The 27940-nt window shown below is 47.5% G+C and overlaps 1 protein-coding gene across 3 annotated transcripts in view; it reads right to left on the bottom strand.

Annotated features, from left to right (window-relative positions):
• The window catches only part of RALGAPB (Ral GTPase activating protein non-catalytic subunit beta), a 2268266-nt gene that overhangs the window by 1916668 nt on the left and 323658 nt on the right, over positions 1-27940 (bottom strand). For all 3 annotated transcript variants that reach the window (XM_078652319.1, XM_078652321.1, XM_078652322.1), the window contains one exon: positions 18597-18728. In XM_078652319.1, the coding sequence (XP_078508445.1) occupies positions 18597-18728 (132 nt within the window). The remainder of the gene's footprint in view (positions 1-18596; positions 18729-27940) is intronic.

Raw genomic sequence — 27940 nt, 5'->3', positions numbered from 1 at the left:
CAGTATCCAAAAGAATGGCGGTAAGGTTCCTCCCTGAAAAGGAGTACTTCAATGCAAACATTTGAACTCAAGAACAAAGACAAAAATCAAAGCTTGGACATGTGAAAGACTAGGAAAGAAGAGCTAAGTCAGCTAGCAACGCAAGAAAAGAAAGTAACTGAAAAGAAGAGAAGGCGGGACTGGAGTTCAAAAGCTACTGGGTCGAAGGCACATTTTTTGCAGCTGTGCTGAGAGCAGATATCACTGGGCTGGGTAAATAAGCGAAGTCCGCGTTCTGCAAACTGCGAGGCGCTGGTTGGGAGGGGCTGGCGTGCAAAATTGATGTACCTGCCACATCTTTTCCTACGGACCTAAACTTGGAGGGAGGGAAAGTGAAAGTGCGCCATGCGCGCGCTGTGTTCACGCTGGGACAGGAGATGTGCACGCGTACGGAGTGCACATCTCCTGTCCACGCGTGCCACCTCCTGTCTCCCTTCAGGGCAGAAAGCGGCAGCAACAGAGTCTCACTAACAAAGCAGCGCATGCGCTGCATTCGCTAGCGAGACCTAAAAAGGAAGGCTGTTTGGGAGATTTTCTGTAGGCCGTAATGGCCGCCAAGTGCACTCTGATTGAGGGGTACTTCAAACCTGCTATGGCTAAATCAAGGAGGTAAAGAAGAATCACCTCTTCCTGCCCAGTTGTTGGATTAAAATGATTACGCATACACCATAAATGGAATCTCTTCCACTTAAAAGAGTACGATGCTCTTGTGGAAGGTCTCTTTGCCTCTTTCAGGAGGTGCATGCAGTCCTGCGGTAACTTCAAGTGTCCATATTGCAGGACCTCAGGAGCCATGCTGCCAAGTTCAGTGAGGGAAGGCTGGGATAGAGAATCTTCCTGTCCATCTTGGTCAACAGGTCCGGTCTGTAAGGTAGCCTCTTGTGCAGGAGTAGCGACAACTGCAACAGGTCCGGTACCACCACTGACGCGGCCAATCCGGAGCTATCAAGATCATCGTCATGCTGGATCGTATGAGCTTGGACACTACCCACGGTATCAGAGACAGGAGAGGAAAGGTGTTCACAAATATTCCGGACCAATCCATCAAAAGCGCATTCCCCCTCGTCCCTGGACGATGGAACCTGGACGCAAAGGCGTGGCATTTTTTGTTTTAGTCGTCTGCAAACAAATCTACGGAAGATTGACCCCATTGATGGAACATATCCGCCACCACCTCGTCGTTTAGCACACAGACTGGCTGAACTTCGAAGTGCCGACTGAGTGCGTCTGCCCGCACGTTTTGCTCCACTGGTAGATGCACTGCCGTGATGGAGAGGCCAAGGGCCAGGATCCAGTGCCAAATCGCTTGAGCTTCCAGGGAGAGCGGGCGAGAACGCGTACCACCCTGTTTGTTGAGGTAATACATGGTGGTCGTGTTGTCTGTTTGGATCAGAATTGAGTTGGCCTTGAATGAGGGCTGAAAAGCTTTCAGAGCTAGGTGGACTGCTCGCAGCTCTAACATGTTTATATGATAGGACTGTTCCTTGATGGACCACCGGCACTGCATCTGTAGGCAATCCATGTGCGCTCCCCATCCTTGAAGAGATGCGTCTGTTATCAAGGATTGCGCAGGAACTGGTTGATGGAAGGGGACTCCCACCAAGAGGTTCTTCGGTCGAGTCCACCATAGAATGGACAACCTCGCTGCTTGAAAGAGGACAATACGGTCTTCCCAGTGACCCGATGCTTGGTTCCACTTGTCCTCCAGGTCCTGTTGCAAAGGCCTCATCCTCAGCCTGGCGTTGGGAATGAGAAATATACAAGAGGCCATCGATCCTAGCAGAGATGCCACTTGCCAGACCGTTGGGTGATCTGTCTGGAGAAGAGTCTTGCACTTCTGTTGCATGGAAGAAAGTCTCTCCTCCGAAGGAAAAGCTCTTCCTTTGTTTGAATCCAGAGTGGAGCCCAAATAATGGATTGTCTGAGTAGGCTGGTGAACTGATTTTTCTATGTTCACATGAAGACCCAGCCCGCAGAGCAGCATCAGGCAGACTTGAAAATCGTTCCTTACTTTTTGAGGGGATGGCCCTTTCAGGAGCCAATCGTCCAAGTAAGGGTAACCAAACAGACCCCTTCTGTGTAGAGCCGCCGCCACCACTGCCATGCACTTGGTAAAGACTTGTGGGGCAGATTTCAGCCCGAAGGGCAAGACCATGAATTGATAATGCTTGCTGCCGACTACGAATTGTAGGTATTTGCGATGACGTGGCACGACAGGTATGTGTAAGTACGCGTCTTGGAGGTCCATCGAACACATCCAATCTCCTGCTTGCAGATGTGGACATAGTTGATGAAGCGCCAACAAGCTAAACTTCTCCAAGATGAGTTTGTCCAGCAGTCGAAGGTCCAGGATAGGTCTGAATTTGTGCTCCTGATCTCGTTTTGGCACAAGAAAGTACCTGAAATAAACTCCTTTCCCTCGCTGAGAGGAAGGAACCTCTTCGATGGCCTTCTTTCGTAGAAGGGTTATCAACTCCTGGCGAAGTAGTTCTAGTTGGTTATGGCGAGATCTTTTCCGGGAATGTCCTTTGGAGGCACATGAAAACGTAGTGCATTTCCATTGCGCAGTATACTGAGCACCCAACGATCTTTTGTTATGCAGCACCACTCTTTCAGATGACGAGACACACTTCCTCCCACTGGAGTAGGCAACGGCGCCAGAGGAAGCTCCTGCTCATGGTTTCCCTGCTGATCTGGCTGTGTTAAAGGATTGCTGCTGGTGACCTCCTCTACCTCTGTTCGACTTACGGCCCTGGAACTGTGATTTGCCTTGGTTTTTGCTTTGGGACCATTGAGGGGTTTGAACCCTCTGTTGGTAGCCCTTGCGCAGGTTGGGTCTGTATCTTTGTTTATATTCCTTCTTCTTTTCCAATCCCACCGCTTTGAGTGTCTAGTTGCGCTTTCATTCTAGCCATCTCTTCATCGGTGTGGGCGCCGAACAGGGAGGAGCCAGAAAAAGGAAGGTTCAGAATTCTCTGCTGTGCATCCGGTTTAAGAGCTGTCAGTCTTAACCAGGCCGACCTCCTAGTGCAAATCCCATGCGCATACGAATGTGCAAACAGAGTAGCACCATCCGCTGCCGTGCTAATCATCTGGTTGCCCACAAGGGATCCCTCTGTGATGATCGCCTCAAAATCTTTCTGATCTTCCTTAGGGAGTTTCACCTTAAAACGTTCCAGGGAGTCCCATAAGGCTCTGTCATAGCGGCCTAATAAAGCTGCTGCGCTAGATACTTCTAGCGATGATGCTGCAGACCCACAGACCTTCCGTACCCAAGAGTCCTGGGACCTATTCTCTTTGTCCGGAGGGACTGATGAAGACGCCGCAACTGCGTGCGTTTTTCTTGCTGCTGCGATGATAACAGAGGCCGCAGGCAGTTCTGATTTCAAGAATACAGGGTCTGTTCCTGTCCGGCTTGTACTTTTTTAAAATTCCAGCCGGTGCAGCCTTAATAGTGGATGAAGTTAGAAAAATTTCCATTACTGGTTCCAGAAGACCAGGAACCAGAGGGAGCAACGGTCGAGACGCAGATTTTTGATGCAACGTCTCAAAAATCACTGTTGTTGCAACCTGAGGAGTGGACATCTCAATGTTCAGTTTTTGAGCTCCTCTCTGCAGTACATCGTGGTATGTATTTATGTTGTCTATCGGAGACACTCTTGACATAGGACTATCCGATAGAGTGGGTGAATAGTCCCTTTTAGAGGAGCGAGTGAAGGAGGAAGACCATGTAGGAGACGTCTCCTTTTGTGGCGGGAACTGTAAGGTCTACGCTCCCACGATCTGCCAGTATGATCCCTATGTCTGGCTGAAGGTGATCTATCCACCTCTTGTACCAATCGCTGTAGAGGCGATCTGTGAAGAGTACTGGTGTATTCCTCTTCTCGCCGAGATGCTCCTGTAGGATTTTTGCTCAGGTGATGGAGGAGAAGGGGCCATCTCTGAGATAAGTGAACAGAAGGGGAGGCCCCTCTGTGATGTGAAGGTGATCTTTGTCGCGACCTCTCTGAATGCCGCTCTGGGGATGCAGATGGCGAATGTCTTGAAGAGCGGCGTCTCGAGGAGTGAGAGGATGAGTGACGTGACTCTGATTCAGTCACAAAAACCACAGAGCCCTCTCTAGACCTTATTGATGCGGGTCTCGACGTCGAGCGTATGACTTGCTTTGACGGAGCCCTTCTCAACGCGGACTTTGACCTCCTTCTGGACGTCGATTCACGGCCAGGTGTTGGAAGCAGTCTCGATGCCGATTCTCTATTCCTCGACGTCGATTGCCTCGCCGACGACGTTGGAGTACCTCTGCGCCTTGACGTCGAACGTCATGGAGCCAACGACGGTGGAGCACTTCTGCTCTTCGGCGCCGATCATCGCCGTATTGACGACGGCGGCGGAGTCTTCGACGCCGAAGGGACCTTCGACGTCAAGCGCCGAGATGACTATAGCGGTGGACTTCTTCCTCTCGACACCATTCGTCGCCTGGTTGACGACAGCGGAGGGCTTCTGATCCTCGACGCCGATCGTCGCCGAGATGACGACGGCGGAGGGATCCTGATCCTCGACACCGATCGTCGGCGGGTTGACAACGGCAGAGGACTCCTGCTCCTCGACGCCGATCGTCACCGAGTTGACGACGGCGGAGGATTTTTCGACGATGACGGTGAATGCACTGACGTACCTGAATGTTGGTGTTCTCTCGACGGCGGGCTCGACGGTCTACTTTTGGACATATTACCCACCGGTGGTAGCTTTTTCAACGCCGACGCTGAAGAGGAAGAGCGACGAATGTTGCTCCTAGAAGGAGATCTAGCCCTCTTGGAGCCCTTCCTCACCGGTGACCTGCCCCTGGAAGAAGTTTTCTCATTTTCTGCCAGTCCATAAAAACGGGTTCTTTCTCTGTCTTTCACAGTCCTCTTAGACAAAGACTGGCAATGAGGACAAGTCTTGGGATCATGGTCCTTGGGTAGACAAAGTATACAGACTTCATGAGAGTCTGACCTGGCCTTTTTTCCACAAAAGGGCAGGGGTCAAAAAGATGGCATATCCGAGTGGACAAAATGCTAAATCCTGTCAAAAAAAGACAGAACCTTACTTCATAAGATGTAAAACGTCGAAGTAAGGCACAACATTTCAGAAAAGAGAAGATTATTTCTGACTAAAATCAGAAAGAAGTGGAGCAGTGTAACCAGGGTCCTTCCTGAAGAAGCCGGAAAGAACAACTGGCCTAACTGTAACCCCTAAGGCATGATGGGAAGCTAGGGGTCATGGCTGCCTTAAAGGCACTGTGCCAGTTTATTGCTATGTTGCTATGAGTTTGCTTTTCAGCCTTTTTGGGCTATGTTTTCTGCAATGCAGCCTGTGAGCTGTCAATGCTTTCAGTCCTATCTATGGGTTTGTGCAGAGTGTAAGCATTAAAACCGTTTCAAACATGTTTTGCTGTTGTTTTTTCCCCTGGTTTTTAATGTACTGTTTATGATTGATATATAGGGGAGTCCTTACAGCATTCGTCAGCTCTAGGGTATGGAAGGCTGCATTTGCATGTTTAGCGACATAACCCACTGGAGGGAAATAAAGACATTTTAAAAAACAATTCTTATACGAAGCAGAACCTACTGGAAGGTAATGAATTACTCTGATTAGGACCACAAGTCCTAGCATGCATTGAGAAAGTGACGCATACAGCGAGGACCACTGGGGGTATGTAAATGAGGCATGCTTAAAAAGAAATAATCAGAGCCCTCTGCAGAGTATTTGTAAAGGTCCATGATTAAGAGGCAGGAGCCTTGAAACGCGTCAGACTAATATGAACATAACATGTAAGCTGTTGCTCGTTTTTTTCATTGAAATAAACCGGATGGTTTCTTCTGTAATTGTGTGCGCTCTCATTGCTTTGGGCAAACTTTGTTGGAAATATATACTCTCCTGGACGCCGCAGCAGCAAGGAACACGAGACCCAAAGTTCAGGTGAGTAGATTATTTAATCGGCACCTTGGTCAAACATAACGTTTCGGCCTCAGAGAGAGAGCGAGATACATATATGTTTATCACATATACGATTGTGTTTCCGGCGTCCCGCGCATGGGTGGAAATATTCATGTGCTTATGACTATAAATGAGGATCCCCTGGAAGAGAATCACAGGACCCTCCTAGGGGAGGGGCAGGACAGAGGGGTGGCTACACCAGTGCCCTTTGTCCAGTTTCACGCCAGACCAGGAGCCATTAGCTCCCAGAACTGGTTTGAGCTGGACTGTGCACAGGGACACCAAGTGTGCCCCCAGTGCAGACTTTCTGGCACTCAGAGAGTGCACCTACCCAGTCCCAATACACTAAATCCTGTCTGGATGGCGGTCACACCTCCCTGTGACAGGATGCCTATTGTGCTGCCTTCCTCTGCTCAAACTTGGCTCAGCAGCAAGAGGGCAGAAAGGTGTCTCTGGACGGCAGCATCCATTTTGTGCTGTCTGGTTCGAGAAGGCTGGCACTGGTAAGACCAGTGACCCCACGAAGCTCGCTTCATAATGGTGGAATCATACCTCCCACACCAGTTACTGGTGTGGAGGTATGATTCCAAAGTGTTTGATACCAAACACGATATGTTTCTATGCAGCCATTTTCAAGATCGCATTTACCGCGAGGTTATAATGTACCTCTACCTATAGGTCCAGCTGAGTCACAGACAACCCGGGAGAATGGGTCACAGACAACCCGGGAGAATGGTCTTGAAGGCTGCAGAGAGGCTTTGCTCGTGCATGGGCACCCAATCACATAAAAACCAGGACCTTGCCATCAGTATTGTTAATGCCTGCTATAGGGGTGACTTATTAAGTTTTAAGTGTTTGTACTATAGATATAGTGAACCTATATCTAATGTAAGAGGTGCCAGCACCATTTTACACAGGCTGCAATAGCAGACCCACAGTTCCATTTTGCATGGCCTCTCATGGGTGGCATAATATATGCTTAAGCCCATGGGAGGCCTCTGCGGTACCTATGCCCTTGGTACATGGTGTACCATATACTAGAGACTGCTAAGGGTACCCCAGTATCCAACCTGGAGTGTACCAAAGTGCATGTATGTCAATTTAAGGGAGAAAGCAGATAGGCTGGGGTCCCGATTAGCAGGATCCCAGCCAGACTAGTCAAAAACAGTGAGACATCAAGCAAAAAAGTGGGGGTAACCATAAGAAGCAGATCCTACTTTCCTACAATGGCCATAAGGGATGGTTGGGTAAATCAGGTAGCGAAGGGATCTCTTCGGGGCTCACAGGAGTCACATGAGAAGAGGTGGGGGGAGGTGGCTAAAGATGGTCTCATTAGCCTTGTGGAATGTCAAAGGATTGAACTCGCCCCTGAAAAGGCAAAAACTGTGGAAATAGCTGGCAGACCATCAGTTCGAGGTGATAGTGATGCAGGAAACATACCTGAAAAAATCCGAAGAGCGAAGACTTGGCCACAAAAGCTACCTCTTAGTCTATAGATCATCGGCCAGTTCTACACAAAAGGGCGTTGCACTTTTGTTCCATAGTATGGAAAAATTCCAACCAAAAGCTATAAAGGCAGACAAAGCAGGTAGGGTAATCATGATTAAGGGGAACCTGAGAGGAAGACTTTGCACATTTATTTCTGCATACACACCTAACGTTTGACAGCCAACGGTATTGTCTTCTCTACTAGACCCGATAGGTGTGTTTGCGGAAGGTCCAACGGTTCTTATGGGTGACTTCAAACTAACCTGGCATGCTAAGATAGACAGCACCCATCTCCACAGAGCGACCACAGGCAACTTTCCCAAAGGAATCAAGCAGAAAATACATACCCTGGGTCTAAGAGATGCTTGGAGGATGTTATACCCAGATACCAAAGATTACACCTTCTTTTCACACATACATATGACTTATTGGAGGTTGGATCACATCTTCATAAGCCAATCCCTACTATGCAACCTCCAAGCTGCGAAAATACTCCCAATTACTATATCGGACCACAGTTTAGTGAGTCAGCCTCTCGTGGGGAAGTAACAGGGCAGGCACGCGCAGATGGTACTTTCCAATATCAGTAACCAGGGACAGGGTGCTACAAGACGAACAGAGAACAACAATCACTGAATACTTTGAGCTAAACCAACCCCAGGCCACATCACCCCAAAACAACTGGGACACATTTAAAGCAGTACTTAGAAGCAAATGCATTGAACTGAACTCCACACTGAATAAACGCCGAGCGAAGGTAAGGGTGCAGTTGGAAGCCAAACTGGAGAGAGTAGAGAGAGAACATAAGAAGGCGCCCTATAGGATTTGCAGTGACAGCTTAGTGCACTAAAAGGGAAGATCAAGGCGATCTATACAAATAGGGCAGAATACACTCTACTGCGGCTCCGCCAAATATCATATGCCCAGGGAGACAAAGTAGGGACACATTTTGCTAGACAGCTACGTGAAAATAGACAGCTATGTGAAAAAAGAGAACGAGAATACATAGGGGGCATTTGTGGGGGGGATGGTACACTAACACATTCAGATGGGGTAAAGGAGAGCATATTTGGGGGGGGTTCTATAAGGAACTATACTGAGGCACGCCCCCAGATAAAGATATGCAACAACACTTCCTAGAATCCCCAGTCCTGCCCCAAGTCCCGCCCTTGGAGAACAACTAACTAAACAGTCTGATCACGCTAGAGGAAGTAGGGAAGGCTATCTTGAAACTTAAACCGCACAAAGCCCCCAGGCCTGATGAGTTTTTTTTCCGTTTTTTTAAAAACTTTATTTATTGAAGCATCACTCAAAAAGCACATGGTATATTCTCAATACATCAGTATCAAGCAATGACATCGCTGTAAATAGATAACGTAACTAGTTTGTACAATGTAACAAACTTTAGCCGCATACAAAACACAAATTATCAGTGATTGGGTAAAAACGCCACATACATTAATCCATTCTTCTGAGGTAATAGAATAATCAAAAACCGAGGTTTATACAATAAGGCAAAATCATTGACACAGCATGCAATCACTCCGAGGCTTGCTCCGTTTGAGACCGTAGATATATTCCCTGAAGGGGGCACAGATGTCTTTGGGCCTAGAGTAGGATGGCAGTTCTTCAGAATACAATTCTAATTGTTCCTGGCAATAGGCCATATCTTTAAGCCCCAAATTTACATTTGGTTTCAGTTTACTATCCCACGTTTACTATCCCACGTGCATAATACACGCCTTTTGACTAAAAACAAGGCCACTCGCACAAACCGACCTACTAACGATTTACATTGAGGGGTGTGGTTCAGTAACCATTGTAAGGGCGTACATGGCAGTGCCTGGCCCGTCATCTTGTGTAACAGTGCAGTGACTTGCTCCCAGTATCTGAATACCGCCCCACATTGCCATGCTAAGTGCACAAAGTCAGCCTCATCCCATCCACATCTTTTACAGCAGGCCGAGTCGCGCAGTGCCAGCCTATGCAACTTCAGTGGGGAGTAATAAACCTGTTGTATATATTTAACGTGAATGATGCGGAGGTTGTTATTAGACGTTAATCTCCCCGTCAATGTGCACATGTGTTCCCATACTGCCTCTGCAATTGGAGATGTCAGTATCGAATTCCAGCGGGCCAAGCTTTTATCTTGTCCTGCTGCCGTGTCTCCCTGTATAGCTTTATATAATTTCATTATCCGTTTCTTCCGATTAGAAGCGACTATCAGCGTCTGTAACGACTGGGACACTTGTGGTTCATTAGGGAATGTAGTGTAATGAGCCTTCATCGCCTGACGTAAGCGGAAGCAAGTGAAATGAAAGAGTGGTATGGGATGCTGTACGTAAGCAAAGTCGTTATCAGTTACATATTTCCCGTCTATGTTGAGGTCCCCCACTAGTGTTACACCCACTTCCTGTAGTGTCAGCACTGGGCCACGTTCCGGCGCTACCGAAATAGCGGCGTGCCCATGCAACGGCAGAGCAGGTGCATACAGTGGAAGTCTATTGGTTTTCCTCCCGATTTCCTGCCATGCCCTCACCGTGACATCGATAGTGTTAATCTCGTGTTTGGGCGTATGACGTTGGATATGAGTGAGAATACCTTTTAGTGGCACAGGGTAGGCATCTCCCTCCTCTACTGGTACATGAGCAAAAAAATCATGCGGTTTGAACCAAAAGTAAGCATATTGTGCCCGACTACACAGCTAATACCTGTAAAAGTCCAGAGCTTGGAAACCCCCCCTGTCGAATGTCTGTGTGAGAGTATGCCAACTGAGTCTTGGCTGTTTGTTCCCCCATACCAGTCGCAACAGCTGAGACCGAAGTTGTTTGAAGAATTGTTTTGTTAATCGAACCGGAACGTTGCAGAATAAATATTAAAACTTCGCAAGGACGATCATCTTAATGAGAGCTATACGATCTGATAGAGAAAAAGGCATTCCCACCCATCACTTCACTGGGTCAGCCGACTATAAGAGCGGATATTCTAGCTGTGGTGAAGTGGTGATTTGAGTCAGGGGGATGATAACTGACTTTTCCCAATTAATTTGAAGTCCCGAGAAGAGGCCGAATTTTATATATTCACGGATCACCGGGGAAAGGGACAAGTGGGGCTCACGGACCTATACCACCATGTCATCTGCGTAGAGAGAAATTTCCACAGGCCGATTATTGAAGGACAGTGCGGCTGCCTTAAGTCCCTGTCTGATCCTACATGCCAGTGGTTCTAGGATAAGGGCGAAAAGGAGAGGAGACAGTGGACAGCCCTGTCGGGTACCCCTCTCCACAGGAAATTATTCTGAAGTCACCCCACCAACTCGCACCCTTGCAGTGATATCAGTGTAAAGAACCTGCATCCATCTGATGTATACCGGGGGGAAGCCCATACGGTGGAGCATGAAGAAGAGGCACCGCCATTCTACAGAATCGAATGCTTTCGCCGCATCAAGTAACACGGCAACTGCAGGTAGGTCAGGATTCAACAAATATAGCAAATATAATGCGCAGGTTGAGGGAGGTGGAGCGCTCAGAAATAAAACCAGACTGGTCGGGGAGTACTAAGAGGGGCATGAGAGGCTGCAATCGAGTGGCTAACACTTTCGCAAGGATTTTTGCATCCAGATTTATTAGCGAAAGGGGGCGGTATGATTTACAACTCGTCTGGGGCTTGTCTTTCTTCAGCAGAGTAATTATGAGGGCCTGTCTGAGGGTGGGGGGAAGGTGGCCAGTGTCATGGGCTTCAGCATACTTCTCCAGCAGATGAGGAATGAGAAGGTCCACATAGTTCTTGTACAATTCCGCAGTGAGGCCATCAGGCCCTGGAGCCTTATTGTTGGGAAGAGATAGTATGGCCTCCCTAATGTCTTTATTAACTATGGGCACCTCCAGATATTTCCTGTGGCCATCGGATAGCCACACAATGGCCGTGTCCTCGAGGTAGTCCGTCATGGCCTCCTCCGTCATGCTTCCCCTAATGGGGTGCAGCGATGCATAGAACTGCCTAAACTACAATTGCATCGTGGGCATGGTGTGATGTACCGGTATTGTCTGTAATATGATCGATAGGGGGGTTTGCCGATCTACGCTGCAGTCTATCCGCCAGATTCTTACCCGGCCTGCCGCACTCCCCATATGCGCGGGCAACATGGCGTTTGGACAAATATTTAATTTCCGTTTCCGCCAGTGTGCTGTATTCCTCTGTCAGCTCTAGGATCTGGGCTAGTGTTTCCATAGTAGGATCTGGATCGTATTGGGCCTCTAAGTCTCTCAGTCTACCCTCCAACGTCAATAGTTGTCCCCGAAGGTCTCGAAGTATCGCTGCTGTCGTCCCGATGCACACCCACCCGGATCGTCGCCTTGAAGGCCTCCCACAATGTAGCTTGACTGCTTACTGAGCCTGTGTTTAACTCGAAGAATTGCACGATGTTAGCTTGTATGGTGTCTGAAAACACCGGATCTAGTAGCAACGACGCTCTGAATCGCCATGTGAAGGGCCGATGTGGAGCATCTGGCAAAGTCATTTCGAGTGTTACAGGGCTATGGTCGGAAAGGGTCCGGGGAAGGATATCAGCCTTTGTCACCCATACGTCCGCTTCTTCGCTAAGGAGCCAATATTCCAGGCAAGACCAGCTATTGAATGCTGGTGCTATGTGTGTACCATCTAGCACACCCGCATGTTGTGATCGCCAAGAGTCCACCAAACCTAATTCCGAAATCGCCCCTCTGACACAGTAGGCCACTCTAACCAGGCGGGCACCTGTCGGGTCAGATGTGTCGAGTGTTGGGTCTAAATGAGTGTTAAGATCGCCCCCCCATAGTATAACAGATTCTGGCGAGGAGCGCAATACATTCAGCATGTGGAGGAAAGACGTTGCATCATCAACTACAGGGCCATACATGTTAACAATGGTAACTACTCTCAAACCTAGTTTCCTTTGCACAACAGCCCACCGGCCCTCAGTGTCTGTGCTGGTGCGTAGGGCCTGAAAGGGCACCCCTTTCTTAATAAGAATGAGCACCCCTCTTGCGTAAGTGGAGAACAATGCAGCTAGTTTATAAGCAGCCCATCTTCCTGCTATGTTACCCTCGGAGTGTTAATTAAGATGAGTCTCCTGTAACAATGCAATTTTCACATCATGCCTGTCTAAGTGCGCAAGTACCTGCCTTGTCTTTTTGGGTGTATTCAAACCTCGGACATTCCAGGTCATACATTTAATCATGCTACCCCTCATTTGTAACAATGGAGCGCTAAATAATGACAATCAATGAAGCGAGAATGTGTGGCACAAGGTAGACGAATCACACTTGTCATCGATGTACCAATCACAACAGTTGCAGCATTGAACATACGAACTGTCCCTCCCTCCCCCCACCCACTTCAGCTGCCCCAATTTGCCAAAGGTTCCACCCCTGCATGTCCCAACATTCCAGGACAACAACCTAGTAACACACAACCATTTTGGAACCCACTGGGTAGTGCCTAACCAGAGTAATAATAGGGAACACAAAGAATGGGGAACAACCAATAGGGGACGTAGCGGCGCAGAATACCTCCCTATCTCGTGGGGAGCGGCCGCAGGGTCAATATGTTAACCTCCAATCTGCAACCATCCCATCAAACCAGCGAGTAAGGGACAGAAGCACTATGTCGACACCCGGGTGCATTATCGCTTCATTTAAAGTCTGCACCAACTGCCCTTAGACACAGAATTATGAGGCAATATATGTAGTATAATTAGCTAAGCAAATACTACATGGCATATAGTGCGTAGAGCCGGTCCCAGCCCAGAACATCGCTGAGAGAAGGAAAAAAGATCTCTCACTACCTCCCCCATACATAGTAGGCATATGAAAATCAAACAGTTGTTGGCGTAGTCAGTCTATTAGCACACTTGTGAGTGTTACAACGTGCAGCAAGAATAGATAGGGAAAAGGAGAAAATAGGAGAAAATAGAACAAAATCAAAGCAGAGTTATAAGCGAGCCTCTCAGTCATCTCCATCCGACATAGGAGTTGGGGAGTTCCGGCGACGACGAAGCGATTTGGCATGATCCATAGCCAGCTTGGAATTTGTAAATATCTTCGCTGCATCAGCTTCTCCGATGCGCAGTCGCGCAAGATAAAGCATGGCGTATGGGATGCGTTCTTGTATCCGAAGCTTTTTAACCCCTAAAAATACTTTCCTGGCCGCTTGAACAGAAGCTGAAAAGTCTGGGAAAAAACATGAGCACATTCCCTTGATAGCAGATGGTACCTTTTTGACGCGTAATGCGTAAGACCGTATCACGATCCCTGAAATTTAGGAGTCTGGCAATGATCGGTCTAGCCGGGGCGCCAGGGGGAGGACGCGCTGCCAGGATCGGTGTGCCCGCTCCACAGCGAACATGGCCGACAGGCTATCTGCACCACAGATCTCACGTAGAAGCGTTTCCACATAGTCATCAAGCCGTCCGACATTTGTGGACTCAGGAAAGCCCAGTATGCGCACATTATTGCGCCGCGAGCGCGCTTCGATGTCCTCATTCTTAGCCTGTATTACGGCCAGGAGTTTGGAGATGTCAGATGTCTTAGAAGTGACTTGCCGCAGCCCACTTTCCGCGTCAGAGATGCGTTATTCTGCTTCCCCGAAGCGTGCGGCCTGCTTGTCAAGCTTGGAAGAGAAGTGGTCCATCCTGCCATTCAATGCCTCTATCTTACCGTCGATGGCCTGCAGGCTAGCCTGTATGGCCGCAAGAGACTTCTCCAGTGCTGTGGCCGGTGGCGCAGTGACATCCAATTCAGAATCAGACCTTTCAATGGTCAGCCGAGGTTGAGACTTGTCAGATTTCCCCATAATGGCTGATGGCAGTTAAAAGAGAGTAGCGGGCTGATCAATCCTTCGCAAGTGCCTCCACGGTGCCACCAGCGGCAAACTCCTGCGCGTCTAGTCTGCCGAATGATGAGGCCAAAATTGCAACACAGCTCTGGATGTTGTCACCCCACACTATCGTTGATGCGCCACGTGTCTTCACCAGTATGGCGCAAGCAGTGTATTAGGCGCCCAACATGCACATTGCACAAGTTCCACAGAGTGACTGACCCAACGCTAGACGTTTAGTGTACTGGAAGGGAGGGGGCCGCTTGGCTCAGTGCATGTCACGCTTTTCTCTGTGTGCTAAAGTCCACGCTTCAGAGAGTTGCCAGAGCCTATACTGCCACACAGATGTTGGATGCAAGCGTCGATGGCCAGGGCGCACACACCTTATCGCGGCCCCCAGGGGGGGTCCCTATGTCCGTCCTGCTGCACAGTGATGTTAGGGCGCGGTCAGTGGGAAGGAGAGGAGCCTCCAGCCACCGTGCAAGCAGTGTATAAGGCGCCCCACATGTACATTGCACAAGTTTCACGGAGTGACTGACCCAGCGATAGGCGTGCAGCGTGCTGGAAGGGAGGGGGGCTGTTTGACTCAGTGCGCGTCACTCGTGTCCCCGCGTGTTGAGGTCCACGCTGCAGAGAGTTTCCAGGGTCTATACTGCCACACAAATGCTGATTGATGCGAGCGGCGAAGGCCGGGGTGAGCACGCCTTACCGCGATCTCCAGGGGCGGGTCCCTAAGTCCGTCCCGCTGCACAGTGATGAGAAGGGCGCGGTCAGAGTGAAAGAGAGGAGCCCCCAGCCATCGCGCCGCACCGCGCCAGTGAGGCCCGCGGCCTACAGCGACCACAGGAGCCGGGGCCTCGCCTGACTTTCTCCCCCAGATGGGCCTCGGAGGGGGGAAGCAGCCCGCCTCAGCTGCAACGTCCAGCGGTGGCCCACCCGCAGGTCCAGCGGGAACCGAAGCGCCCCAGAGGCTGTCCGCCGCAGCACCGCCGAGCCGCCCAACAGTGTGCCTCCTCGCAGGGTGGATGAGCCCGGACCCCGGCTGCGTCGGCTCCGCGGAACTGCGCCTTCTACAGACCAATAACTCTTAAACTAGGCGCTAAACTGTCCTCAGCCATACTGGCTGCCTGAATAGAAAACCTAATGCCTGTACTCAGGGCTTTGAGTGGGATGAAAAATCAGGGGGTCTCTCAAAGGGGTGTGGCTTAAAAACATGTAAGCTAAAAATCTGTTTAGCACAGTGTGCCGCCCGACTTGTATTTTGCTGTTCCTGTCATTGCGTCCAGATGTATGATACAACAAGTCACATCATACTTACAAGTCAGGACTATTGGCTTTGTCAATGGATGTGAGTTGCATAAGATAAGCAGCAACGATGGCTTGTATATATAATATTGAAAAAACTTCCACTTAAAGCCCTGGTGACACCACGACAATGTTGCTGCTCCTGAGGTTCAAAAAGAGATGGGAAATCAAGAGTGAAAATGACTTTCTTTAAAGGATTTCCCTTCCTCTACAACGCTCACCACGAGCACATGATGTGCCTGCTGTCACTGCAGTCCAGAAAAAAAAACAGAACGCCTGTGCCAGGGCACAAAACAGAGCCCAATAAAGACCCGTTCCGAGGTCCCCTTAAAAAAACTGCAGGTGCTCAGACCCGGTGAGACCCGACCCACTTAAAGCCCTGCCTGTACTAATCCACCCTGATCAATCAGGCTTCATAAAGGGTAGACAGACGCACGACAATATTCGGCTGACTATAAACCTGATCGAAAAAAATTCCAAATTTAAAATCCCGGCGATGTTGGTGGGATTAGACGCCGAGAAGGCATTTGACAGGGTGGATTGGTAGTTCTTCCTCCTCACCATGGAACGCTTCTGCTTTGGGGACAGGTTTATTAATATGGTCAGAGCTAACTATAAGCACCCACGTTCAAGAGTTCAGGTCAACAGGTCAACGTCACTCCCATTTGCACTGAGTAGAGGGACGAGACAGGGCTGGTCGCTCCCGACGCTTTTATTCGCCCTGCGCATTGAACCACTGGTGTGGCAGTTCAGGGCTAACCCAGAAATTAAGAGAATACGGTTTGGGGGTATAGATCTTAAGGCTTCGCTCTTTGCGGATGATGTCATGATGACACTTACAGACCCAGGCCCCTCATTGCAGGCTTTGCAGATAGAACTTCGTAAGTATGAAGCAGTAGCGAGCTTCACAGTCAATCTGTCCAAATCCTTTATCTTAAACCTCACAATACCAGACGATAAAGCTCAGCAGCTTCGGAGACAGACCCCTTTTCAGTGGGCTAAGCGATCCCTTCAATACTTGGGTATTCAGCTCACCCCCAGGATAGAGGATCTCTATAAGGCTAACTACCGCCCTTGATATCCCAACTCCAGCAGGACCTCAGGCATTGGAAGCCTCTGTATATCTCGTGGCTTGGGCAGATTAACACTATAAAAATGTCAGTGCTCCCAAAATTACTTCATCTGTTTCAGGCGCTCCAGGTCGGCCTGGATCGCAATCTTATGCTTAAACTCCGCTCCCTCATTACTAAAATCATATGGCAGAATGGGAGAGCCCACCTCCCGTTCCACACACTACAACGAGCAGAGAAAGAGGGGGGTGGTGCTACCAGATTTTGCCCTATACTACAAAGCAGCCCAACTGAGGGTGGTGGTGGCGTGGTCCATGAGGGAGACTGACAAACACTGTCTCCACATGGACAGGGCAATAGTGAGCAAGACGATCTGGGATGTATTGTGGAAGCCAAAAAAGGACAGGCCGGCCAACACTTAAATTAGTACCCCGACTCGAACCACTCTTAAGGTATGGGATGACATTACAAGAGAAGGGAGATGGACATCCTTCCCTTCGCCTTACACCCCTATTCACTTCATCCAGGACTTCCCCCCTGCGTAGCAAGAAAGCTCTTTCAACGCTTGGAGGGATGGGGGATGCTTGATGGTCTCCGACCTCTTCCACAATCATGATGTGCTAACATTTGAAAGCTGCCAAAGAGTTTCATATTCCCAACAGCAACCATTTCCAATATCTCGAACTTAAACACTGGGTATCCCAGCCTCAGATTAGGGAAGTAGCCACCAGAGAACAAACCCTGATAGAACAGTTTGTTCAGAGGACGATCTCCTCTCTCTATGGTATGTCACTTGCAACAGTACACGCGCGAAGGGCACGTTACTTGTCTTTTTGAGAGCAAGTGGTGGGAAGAGACATTACAGAAGACGAATGGAAACACCTATGGTCCGATACAGCTAAGAATAACCACTCAGTGGCATGAGAGGCCCATTACAAAACTCGCTTTGATTGGTACTTATACCCCACTAAACTTAAAAATATATTCCCGGAGTCCTCAGATCTCTGATGGCTGGGTTGAGATCTGCTGAGGGACTTCCGGCACATCTGGTGGGACTGTCCTACGATAAATAAAATTCTGGGAGATTGTATTGCACATTAAAGATATGCTGGGATACCCCATACCAACAACTATAGAGGGGATTCTTTGGTCATCAGATCCGGAACACCAGATAAGAGCTGAATAAGGCAAAAATGTGGGCTTGTCTAGGGGCGGTAAAACATTAGCAGCAGCCTGGAAAAAAAGGGAAGCTCCAGCCTTGTCGTTGCGGCACTCACGCCTGTGGAGAATACTCACCATGGAAAGACTAGCAGACATTTTTAGAGATTAATACAAAAACTTAAAATATAAATGGGATCCACTAGTCTCCCTTCTCTCTCGGGGGCTCCCTCGGCTGTCTGCCCACCCTCTGTGCGGGCCATGCATCTATTCCAGTTCTAACCTAACCAGGGCCCAAGCCTGGTTATGCCACTACACACATGAGGCCTCCCCAAGGTATAGAGAGAGAAAGAAGAGCTATTTCGGTGCCACTCCTTACTGACCGACTAGCCTTTGTCGGCCCAGCTGTAGGAACAAGAAAAACCCACCACCACCAGGGAAGGAAGTGGGAAGGGAAGGGATAGTCGGGGCATGTTAATAAAAAATGTGTGGTCTATAAGCCCTATTTTTTAGATTAACAATCGGACATACCTAAGTTTAGGAAGGGTGCGTTGGGACTTCTCATTAAGAGAAGCTGTACTCCCATTAGCTTACATTGTACGTATCAAGTCCTGCATGTTCTTTATGTACTGTACCGTCATGTGAGAGTCATGTTGAATAAAAACGTTGACAAAAAAAAAATAGTATTAATCTGTGCAATACCTCAACATGTGTAGAAAGCGAAACCAAGTTTGTCCAACACATTCATTGTCCATTTCTGAAGGAACTAGAGAAGCATCTTCTTCAGGAACTTTAAATGCAGGGAATGAAGGGCCGTATGTGAATCGTAGCAACCTGGGGAAAAACATTATCACCTTTGTTTATTTATTTTTTTAAACTGCAAACAGTATTATCTTTGTACAAAGAAAGCGACGAAAACGTATCTCAGAATTGTTAAAATAGTCTTTACTGATGCTGCAAGAAAATAAACAAAGACTATTAAAAAGCACAAATAATAAACAGAATTTCATATCACAATTGTATTGCAGAACAAGTTAAGCACAAGCAAAACAAAGGAACATAAGGTAACGGGAAGAGGTTAAGACTGTGCAGTAAATGCACTATGTATTGTCATCTGTGAATGCACAGTAGGAAAGACAAACACATGATTGACACAATGTGAATCAGTATGAGTGAGTGGATTTTGAATTAATTATAGGTTGCATTACTGGTAGTTAAAAATAAATAACCAGGGTGGTGTGTACAGTGAATCATGCTGTTTAAGCCATTGTGGGAGAATCATCAGCCTACTGTGGCTTAAATGATAAAGTAGCAGGATCAAGTGAACCCCACATCGGTCTGTTGGGCGGGCGCCACAGGGTTATGTTGCTGCAAGGTATTATCCACTTCTCTGAGAAACGTAAGCCATTCACACAATATATGAAATGCAAGAATACTGGAGTTCTTCCAATCCGTAAGAACCAATGTGCAAGCTTGAGTCAGCATTAACTCTGGAAGAAATTAATCTGCTTTATTTCTTATTTGTGGGTAAAGTTGTCTTAGCAAAATGTAGGAGAATTTATGAGAGGGGTAAATGCCCAAGGTACTTTTAATGAACTTAAAAATGTTATCCCAGTAATTTTGCAGAGCGGCACTATGGAAGAGCATGTGCGCCAGGTCATTTGTATGATCGCCACAGTTAGGTTAAGTTTATGTAGTTTTTTGGGGGTCCCGAAGGATCTGTGAATAAGCATGTATTTAGTTTCAGACGACATTGGTGATATCTTATTTGTAAAAGAGAATTTGTAAATATGTTTCCAATCAAATTTTCTATTACTTTTGCATGGTTCTGCCTCCCATTTTTGTTCATTCCGCAAGTGAGATTTAGAAGATTTTGGTAAGCGTAGCATGTATATTTGTCTACCACATAGCCAGCCTTGCACAAGATATTAATGAGGTTAAGTAGCATTGGGTCTATCTTTAGCGCTGAGTTTTTCGAAAGCTAAACCTTTAGCCGTAGTAATTTGTAAAGTTGAGGTCATCCAACCTGTAGCGTGTTTGCAAATTTGAGAAGGGGAGACCGACACACGAAGCCCTGATCTTTGCTGCAGGCCCCTGGCTGAATCTGCACATCGCACTTTGTTGTGAGTCCCTGGAGGGGCTTCTAAAGCTTCGCGGCAGTCCCGCAGGGCGGGAGACCGTCACACGAAACCCTGACCTTTGCTGCTGGCCCCTGGCTGAATCTGCACATCGCACTTTGTTGCGAGTCCCTGGAGGGGCTTCTAAAGCTTCACGGCGGCCCGCAGCACAGGACTCGCGCGGGCGTGCCCTGGCCAAGACTGGGCCAAGACGGGCCTGTCTTAACCCATCATAAACCGTCAGAGGCCGGGCTGGGACACCCCTCTAAGGTGGGTTGGACAGTTTTATTTCATCATTAGTCTGTGCTTGGGTTCCCTGATTCTCATTTTGACTGTTAATTTACTGCAAAGAAATGGGAAAAAGGAAGACGGGACACACAGCCAGCTCCGTTCCAAAAACGGGAGTACAAAAATCCCTGATGACCTATTTGACTGGTGCTGTGTGGGCCATTGAGGAGCAAATTAATACTGTAGAAGAGACTCTTACTCAAGGGAGGAGGGGCATGTTAACGGGAGGTAATACACGTGCTAGCTCTCCTAGCAAATCTGTCACTACAGTATGTGAGGGGCAAATTGCTCAAGGTGCTCATAATGGGTGTATTCAGCAGACATCAGATCTTTTATATGTGAGTGACCCAGAGGACGATCCCCAGCCCCCCTCGAAACGTTGCACGAATCCGGATGCCTCGGTGGGGACAAAAGCAGTAAATCTTGTTGGGAAGAGCCCGGCGAGCACAAGTAAAAAGACGTTACCTGAGAAAAGGAAAAATCTGGGTAAACAATTAAAAACAGCTGTATGTAAAAGCTCTGTTAGCGCAGCAAGACCCACTGTGAACATGCAAATTGAGGGCCAAACCCTTGTCATAGAAAATATTTCGAGGAAAATTGATGACTTATATAGCTATGTGGTTGAAGCTTTAGGGAAATTAATAGATAGACTGGCTAATATAGAGGGATGTCTAAGAGGAGATAACAGAGTTATTGTAGGGGGGTGAATAGGCTATGTAGTGACAACCATCCCCGTAGTTCACTCTCAATCCCACAGGTAGGGACTCATTCCAGCAGCACCAGACCCGCAGAAACTTCAAGCTCAGACACCTTGTATGATGCAACTAGATTGCATACTCAAAGATCTACTCCTCCCGGTAATAAACTGCAAGCCAATAATTACCATAATAAGCCCTTAATTGAGAAGAAAGGAGCTACTATTAGATCAGCGGGACACCAAACTGGGCCAAGGGTACCCCCAGAGAACCTAGAAAATAACCGTCTTGATTTACCGCCGGCTTCCACACCATACATTGTAATTCTAGCCAATGCCCCGTCATTGCCTACATCAGTGCTCGAAACATGGGAAGGTGTTGGCAATAAATCTCTTCATTGGTTAGGGAAAAAAACTGATGCATTATTCAAGGAAAAGGCCCCCCCCTGAAATTGACTGTAAACAAAAGGAAGCAACCGGCGCGCAATAAAAATCAAGCTACTCCTCAGAGCATGTGGACTAGAGGGAAACAACAACAATCCGAGGCCAACACCGCTAATATTGAACTGCCCCTAAATATTGATTTAGCTACCCCTATAACTTTTTGCATTGATGACTCCAACTCCCTGGGTACTCAGACAGAGTTCTTGACTGAGAGCATTATTCAACCCAAACCCAATGGGAATTTTATCGAGACAATTGTGGACTCTATTTTTAAACAACTAGAATGTCAAATGATCCAACAATTTAATGCTGTTTTTAAAAGATTAGATAAATTAGAAAATTTTGTAAAAAAGGAAGAGGTAAAAAGGAAAGGGGCGATCAGCCTTGACCAGCTGAGGGGCGATCGTCTTTTGAAAGACCTGGAGTCAGCGGGCAAGGTTTTCTTGTGTGGCGCGCCTAGTCCTAGTAGTAGCACGATGAGAGCCCCTAAACCTGTCAGCAGTACCTCTACGGCTGACAACACACATAGTCACACCAATACAGGGCGAATTAAATCTGTCCCTAAACCCAAGCTTACTCCTGTCGTTGTTGCCGCTTCTTCTACCACCATCACCACATCTAATGGCACACGACAGGAGGGCCTTAATACAATTCCGGTGAAATCTGTGACTCAAAGCAGCAATAACGTTAGGAAGGAACAACCAGCAGCCAGCAGACCCAGACAACCTCATGAATCTGCCCTCCACTTACCACCTGACGCCTGCCCATACGTTCTAGTACTGGCAGGCGTCCCACCTCTCAAGGAGGGACAGGGGGAGTCATGGGTCCAGTTAAACAACAAGTGTATCGACTGGCTAACTAAACACAAGGGGGTCGGCCACGATATTTGACGAGAAATTTTGTCTGCCCGCCGTGTAAGCTGGGTTGGCCCCTTACGTAAAGATTTTAACGGGGACTGCATCGTTCTAAATTTTAGGTATCCTGGGACTGCTAAACACATACTTAATCGCAATAGCATCTACCCTGCCCCATCCACTGTTGTTACTCCCTTGCCTTTGGCCTATTTTTATAGGCCTCCACCTAGGCAACTCCTTTCTGCCCCACCATCTTTTCCACTTTTTCCTGTACCACCCCCTTTCCCACTTTTTAACAGATATAGTGCACTCGAAGACACTTGTAGTTTGGACTGACCATTAGAAATCTCATCTCACACTTCAGCTGGTAACTGCATTTGTAAGGTAACTTCTGCTGGTGTTCCATCCATTTGCCCTATTGTAACATCGCGTAATTCTTTAGGTAGGCATAGGTTGTCATCGGACTGTTCTAGTGGTGCCCAGGGCCATGGCCCCATTACAGCCTCCGATGAATTTTCAATCCTGAGTTGGAACATTGCTGGCCTTAATGCCAAAATGAACATTAAGTCCTGGACTGATTGGGTTACCAGTTTTGACGTTTTATTGCTGCAGGAAACCTGGTGTACAAGACCCCTACTCCTTGAGGGCTATAGCGGTCATAATTTGATCGTCCCCTCCCTTCCCATTGGCCGTCCCAGTGGGGGTTTATCAATTTGGGTTAAAATTACAAATGGAGTCAACACGGAACTTCTGCCAACTAATAATAATAGTTTCATGGCGTTGAAATACATGGGCCGGTTAAAGTTATGTTTTATCAACTTCTATAATAATGACTTCACAACCCATCCCAACATTAATTTTTTGAATTTGTTTAACTTCATTGATGAAGTTGAGGAGGGTCAAAAATACGGAAAATTTGACGGCATTTGTCTGGGAGGTGATTTTAATGCTCATATCCACCCCAGATTCCCACCATGTAGGAGAGGAGATGAATTACGCGATCTGCTGGCATCACGTGATCTAGTTAATGTAATGGATAAACTAGATACTGTTGCAATTAATTTACCCGTTCCTACCTACATAGGGCGTGGAAGCTCTACAACTATAGATTATGTATTTATCTCATCTCTTCTTGAGGATCTCTTACTAAAATATAAGGTTATTAGGTCAATATACAGCGACCACTATCCCATTTTTATTTGCTTTAAAACAATTAAAACTCTGAGGAAGAAAACCGAAATTGGGGCCAAAAATTTAACAGTATCAACGGACAGGTTAAGGGTAGCCTGGAAGGGGATAGACAACCAGGATGTCCTGGCTAGAGTCATCAAAAAACATCCTACTCTTGTCTCGGTTTGTCTATCTACCCCCAGCCCGGGCCTCGACATTGTAAACTCATTCTGTGAGCTCTGTAAGGCCATAAAAACTGAAATCTCCAAACCCGTCCCAGGTGGTTTGATATCTCATGTTCTAAAGCTAACTGGGATTTAAGGGCAGCCCTATCTGCTGCCCCCCGTGATCCGTCCTTAGTAAGGACTTTGAGATCCAGATATAAACATTGTCTGAATGTTAGATCGGAAGAGCTACTAAAAGAACATTGGGACTCGCTTGTTCGTACAGCTACCCTACGAGACGTTGCAGGGTTTTGGAGGGAAGTCAGGAATCTTAGATTACTGGGCTCTAATATCTCCCCCATTAATTGTAACCTAACTGGGGATGTGTGGACTGAGCACTTCTCTAAGATTTATGATGCCCCAACGGCGGGTGAGCTGTTTGAACTCACCCCAGCCATTAAGCCCTTAAATATCTTGTTGCCGGAGGTGGAGGACGCTATTGCAGAAAGCGCGGGGAATAAAGCCCCTGGCCCAGACGGCCTATCCATTGACCAAATTAAATCCGCACCGGATTTCTGGGCTCCCTTGCTATGCAACGTCTTTAATAATTTATCCCTCACGACTGTCCCGGAAACTTGGTCCTGCAGCACCATTGTCCCTATATTTAAACAAGCACTGGCGTTGCCAATAGGTTTCGCATTTGGAAAGTTGGAGCTATTGGTTTTGTAAATGACATTTTATATTTATATATTGTTATTGACAATGACAATAACAATGCCAACTTTCCAAATGCGAAAGCTATTGGCAACGCCAGTGCTTGTTGAAGATGCCTAGTTCAGTTTATGACTCAGTTAAATGGATGGGGAGTGTTCAGACAGGCAGAACTCATTGTGATGAATCGTCGGACCAGTCTGGGGGTGTCTTCCTCCTCAGCGGTCTCACGTTACAATCCTAGCTGTTTAAACTTAATCTGCTAGGACTGCTTTCCCAGCTTTCAGTTCACCCGGCCGTCCTGGTCATTTTGTAACTCATGTGATGCTGTAAGATAAAAGGTGATCTTTTTTTAAAATATTTTTAATAAGGGGGGTCGGAAATGCTTCAGGGATGATTGTCGCACAATTAACATACAGGCCCACACTACAATCGTTAGTTATATGTTTTTTGCCACAAAATGCCACGCACAATCTGACTGATGTGAGTCACAGAGCCTGAGTTCTGGTTATTAATGGCATTCTATTTATGCGCGGGAGTGAGAGAGTCAGAGCTGATTTTTTTTAATACGTGCACAGGCAGCGCTGCACGAACAGCTCTTAGGATTGCCTTGCCTGTGCCTATGAATTGGCTGTGCATGCAGGGGCAAGCCTGAGCTGAACCCTAGTATCACATAGTTCAACACTAATCTAGCCACAATACATACTAGTTGTTAAACCGTATTCCACTGCGGTTCTTTTTACATCTGATCCGACTCATGATACATAATTTTTTTTGGGCCAGGACAAACAACTTTAAACACAGAAAGAACACTTAGGGTGCTGCAGTGGCAAACTGTGTGTGTGGATAATGGTAGTAGTAACCTGAATCTCTGGCATGGACATCCTCTATCCTTGGCAGTTGATTTTTTGCAAAGGAACTTTTTGACGATTGTGTATCTCTGAGGGCTGCTCTCAGTGCTCTGAGCTCAGAGTAAAGTTAACCTCTGGTAAATATCGTTACTCGTGAGAGGGCAATGCGCGAGGCCGGCCCGACTGTGTCACTATTTTGTAACTTGTGTGGCGCAGTAAGTAATGTGTTGTTAATTTAACATACATTCAGCCCCACAAACTAATGAGATGCCAAAATGTCACGCACAGTCTGCTCAGATTGACGGATATGAGTTGCAGGGCATAGAGGATATGATTTAATTTATGCACAAAGAATTGGCTTCAAAAAGCGCACAATAGGTTGAGAGAAGTCACAGTAACTCACAGCTGATCTTCTGCTCGTGGGAGTTAATGCCTGTGTGCGAAAGCGCGATGCGCTTGGCGAGTGTATGCTGGCAAATGGCCGGAGGGAAGCCGGATGGGGGCGGGAGAGCCTGGTGGGGGGGCGGGAATGCGAGCGAGGGGAGGAGAAGTGTGGCAGGCGGCCAGGACAAACAACTTTAAACACAGAAAGAACACTTAGGGTGCTGCAGTGGCAAACTGTGTGTGTGGATAATATGGTAGTAGTAACCTGAATCTCTGGCATGGACATCCTCTATCCTTGGCAGTTGATTTTTTGCAATGGAACTTTTTGACGATTGCATTCAGCCCCACAAACTAATGAGATGCCAAAATGCCACGCACAGTCTGCTCAGATTGACGGATATGAGTTGCAAGGCATAGAGGATATGATTTAATTTATGCACAAAGAATTGGCTTCAAAAAGCGCACAATAGGTTGAGAGAAGTCACAGTAACTCACAGCTGATCTTCTGCTCTTGGGAGTTAATGCCTGTGTGCGAAAGCACGATGCGCTTGGAGAGTGTATGCTGGCAAATGGCCGGAGGGAAGCCGGATGGGGGCGGGAGAGCCTGGTGGGGGGGCGGGAATGCGAGCAAGGGGAGGAGAAGTGTGGCAGGCGGATTAGGGAGATGCGCGTGCTTGTGTGGTCACGTGACCCGCTTTTGTGGTCACGTGACTCACATGCACTGTGCAAAAACCGCAGTGGTTTGACGAGTCGATCGAGCCCTTGAATTTCCGCCTATTACATTCGCAAGCGAATGATAATAGGCGAAACCTAAAAAGGCGATGGACTCGACCCCGGATGCTATCGCCCTATATCCCTAATCGACAATACATTAAAAGTCTTAGGTAGGGTCCTTTTTAACAGAATCAGTACTTGGGCGGAAGAAAACTCCATCCTACACCCCTGCCAGCTAGGTTTTAGAAGTAAAGTTGGAACGGTGGAGCAGTGTTTGAACTTAAACCTACTCATGGCCAAATACACGATCGCCAAAAAATCCCCCCTATATTTTGGTTTCATGGATTTAAGTTCTGCTTTTGATTTTGTTAATCGTTCCCGCTTATGGTCTGTCTTGCTGAACTATGGTCTAGATGAAACCTTAGTTTATTTTCTGGCACATCTTCATAGCAACCTGAAAGCCCGAGTCCGCATTAACAATGATGGTGAAGTTTCTAATGATATTTTAATTGGCAGGGGGGTCAGACAGGGTTGTGTCCTGGCCCCCTTGCTTTTTATTCTGTACATAAATGATTTGAGTGTTTCTTTGGCTAAAATAAGTAATGATGTTCCGCAAGTCCAAGGTAAACCTGTCCCTGCACTTCTTTATGCGGACGATGCGGTCCTTATGGGCCGCACACCCAATGCTCTGCGATTTTTAATTTTGGGTTTTGTTAAATACATGGCAGATTTGGGATTATGTACCAATTTTAGAAAATCTTTTATAATGTCCTGTGGGCCTAAAAGCTATAAAAGAAGCCACATTCAATCAGGGGACAACACTCTAAAAAGCACATGCACTTTCCCCTACTTGGGGTTGCTATTTTCAAATACTGGCTCCTGGCAACCACATGTAGCGCAAGGAAGGAACAAAATGAGTAAGGCTATAAATTCTTTAGTTTCCCTTCGCCAACCTCATCAGGCAGACGTGATTATGTCACTGCTACAAATTTACAGAACACAATGTCTTCCGGTTGGCACCTACGGCGCCGAGGTATGGGGTTACTCTAACTGTACCCAACTACAGTCTGAAGAAAATAGATTTTGTCGGAAGATCCTGGGGGGGGGTAATCAGTGCACCAACCCATATTTGTCATAGAGAACTTAACCTCCACTACATTGAGGACTTTATAAGATCTCGACCCCCACTATTTTGGACAAAAATCTGGTGCAACCCTGCTGCCTCCCTGTCACGTGACATCATCACTGACTGCTTAAATTGTGAAAGGGCTAAACTTATACCTTGGTTTAAGGCTGTGGATAGTAGTTATCAAGTGTGGGGCTGGGTCACCTTTTTACATTACCGCAATCGATTAACCATACACATAAGAATGTATGAAAAAAGGCCCTTTACGATCGCTACCGTAAGGAGAGGTTAATGCGTGACCGGGCCAAGCCGACCACAGTTAGATACACTTCCCTTATGGAGCAAATCGGCAAACCATCTGCTTTGCCCCAGGGCTATCTCCGTTTAAAGGTTGGCAGGTGGAACAGGAGCTTGCTATTCCGGTTTAGGGATGGAAGCATTATAAACTTACTCAGTTTGCCCCTAGGTTTTAACAAAAATGTGGAAAAATTAAATTGCCCCTGCAATACAGGCGGCAAACAAAGTCTGC

Source organism: Lissotriton helveticus, chromosome 7 (genome assembly GCF_964261635.1).
Source record: "Lissotriton helveticus chromosome 7, aLisHel1.1, whole genome shotgun sequence".
Lineage (NCBI taxonomy): Eukaryota > Metazoa > Chordata > Amphibia > Caudata > Salamandridae > Lissotriton > Lissotriton helveticus.
This window is presented reverse-complemented; position numbering and strand designations above follow the sequence as displayed.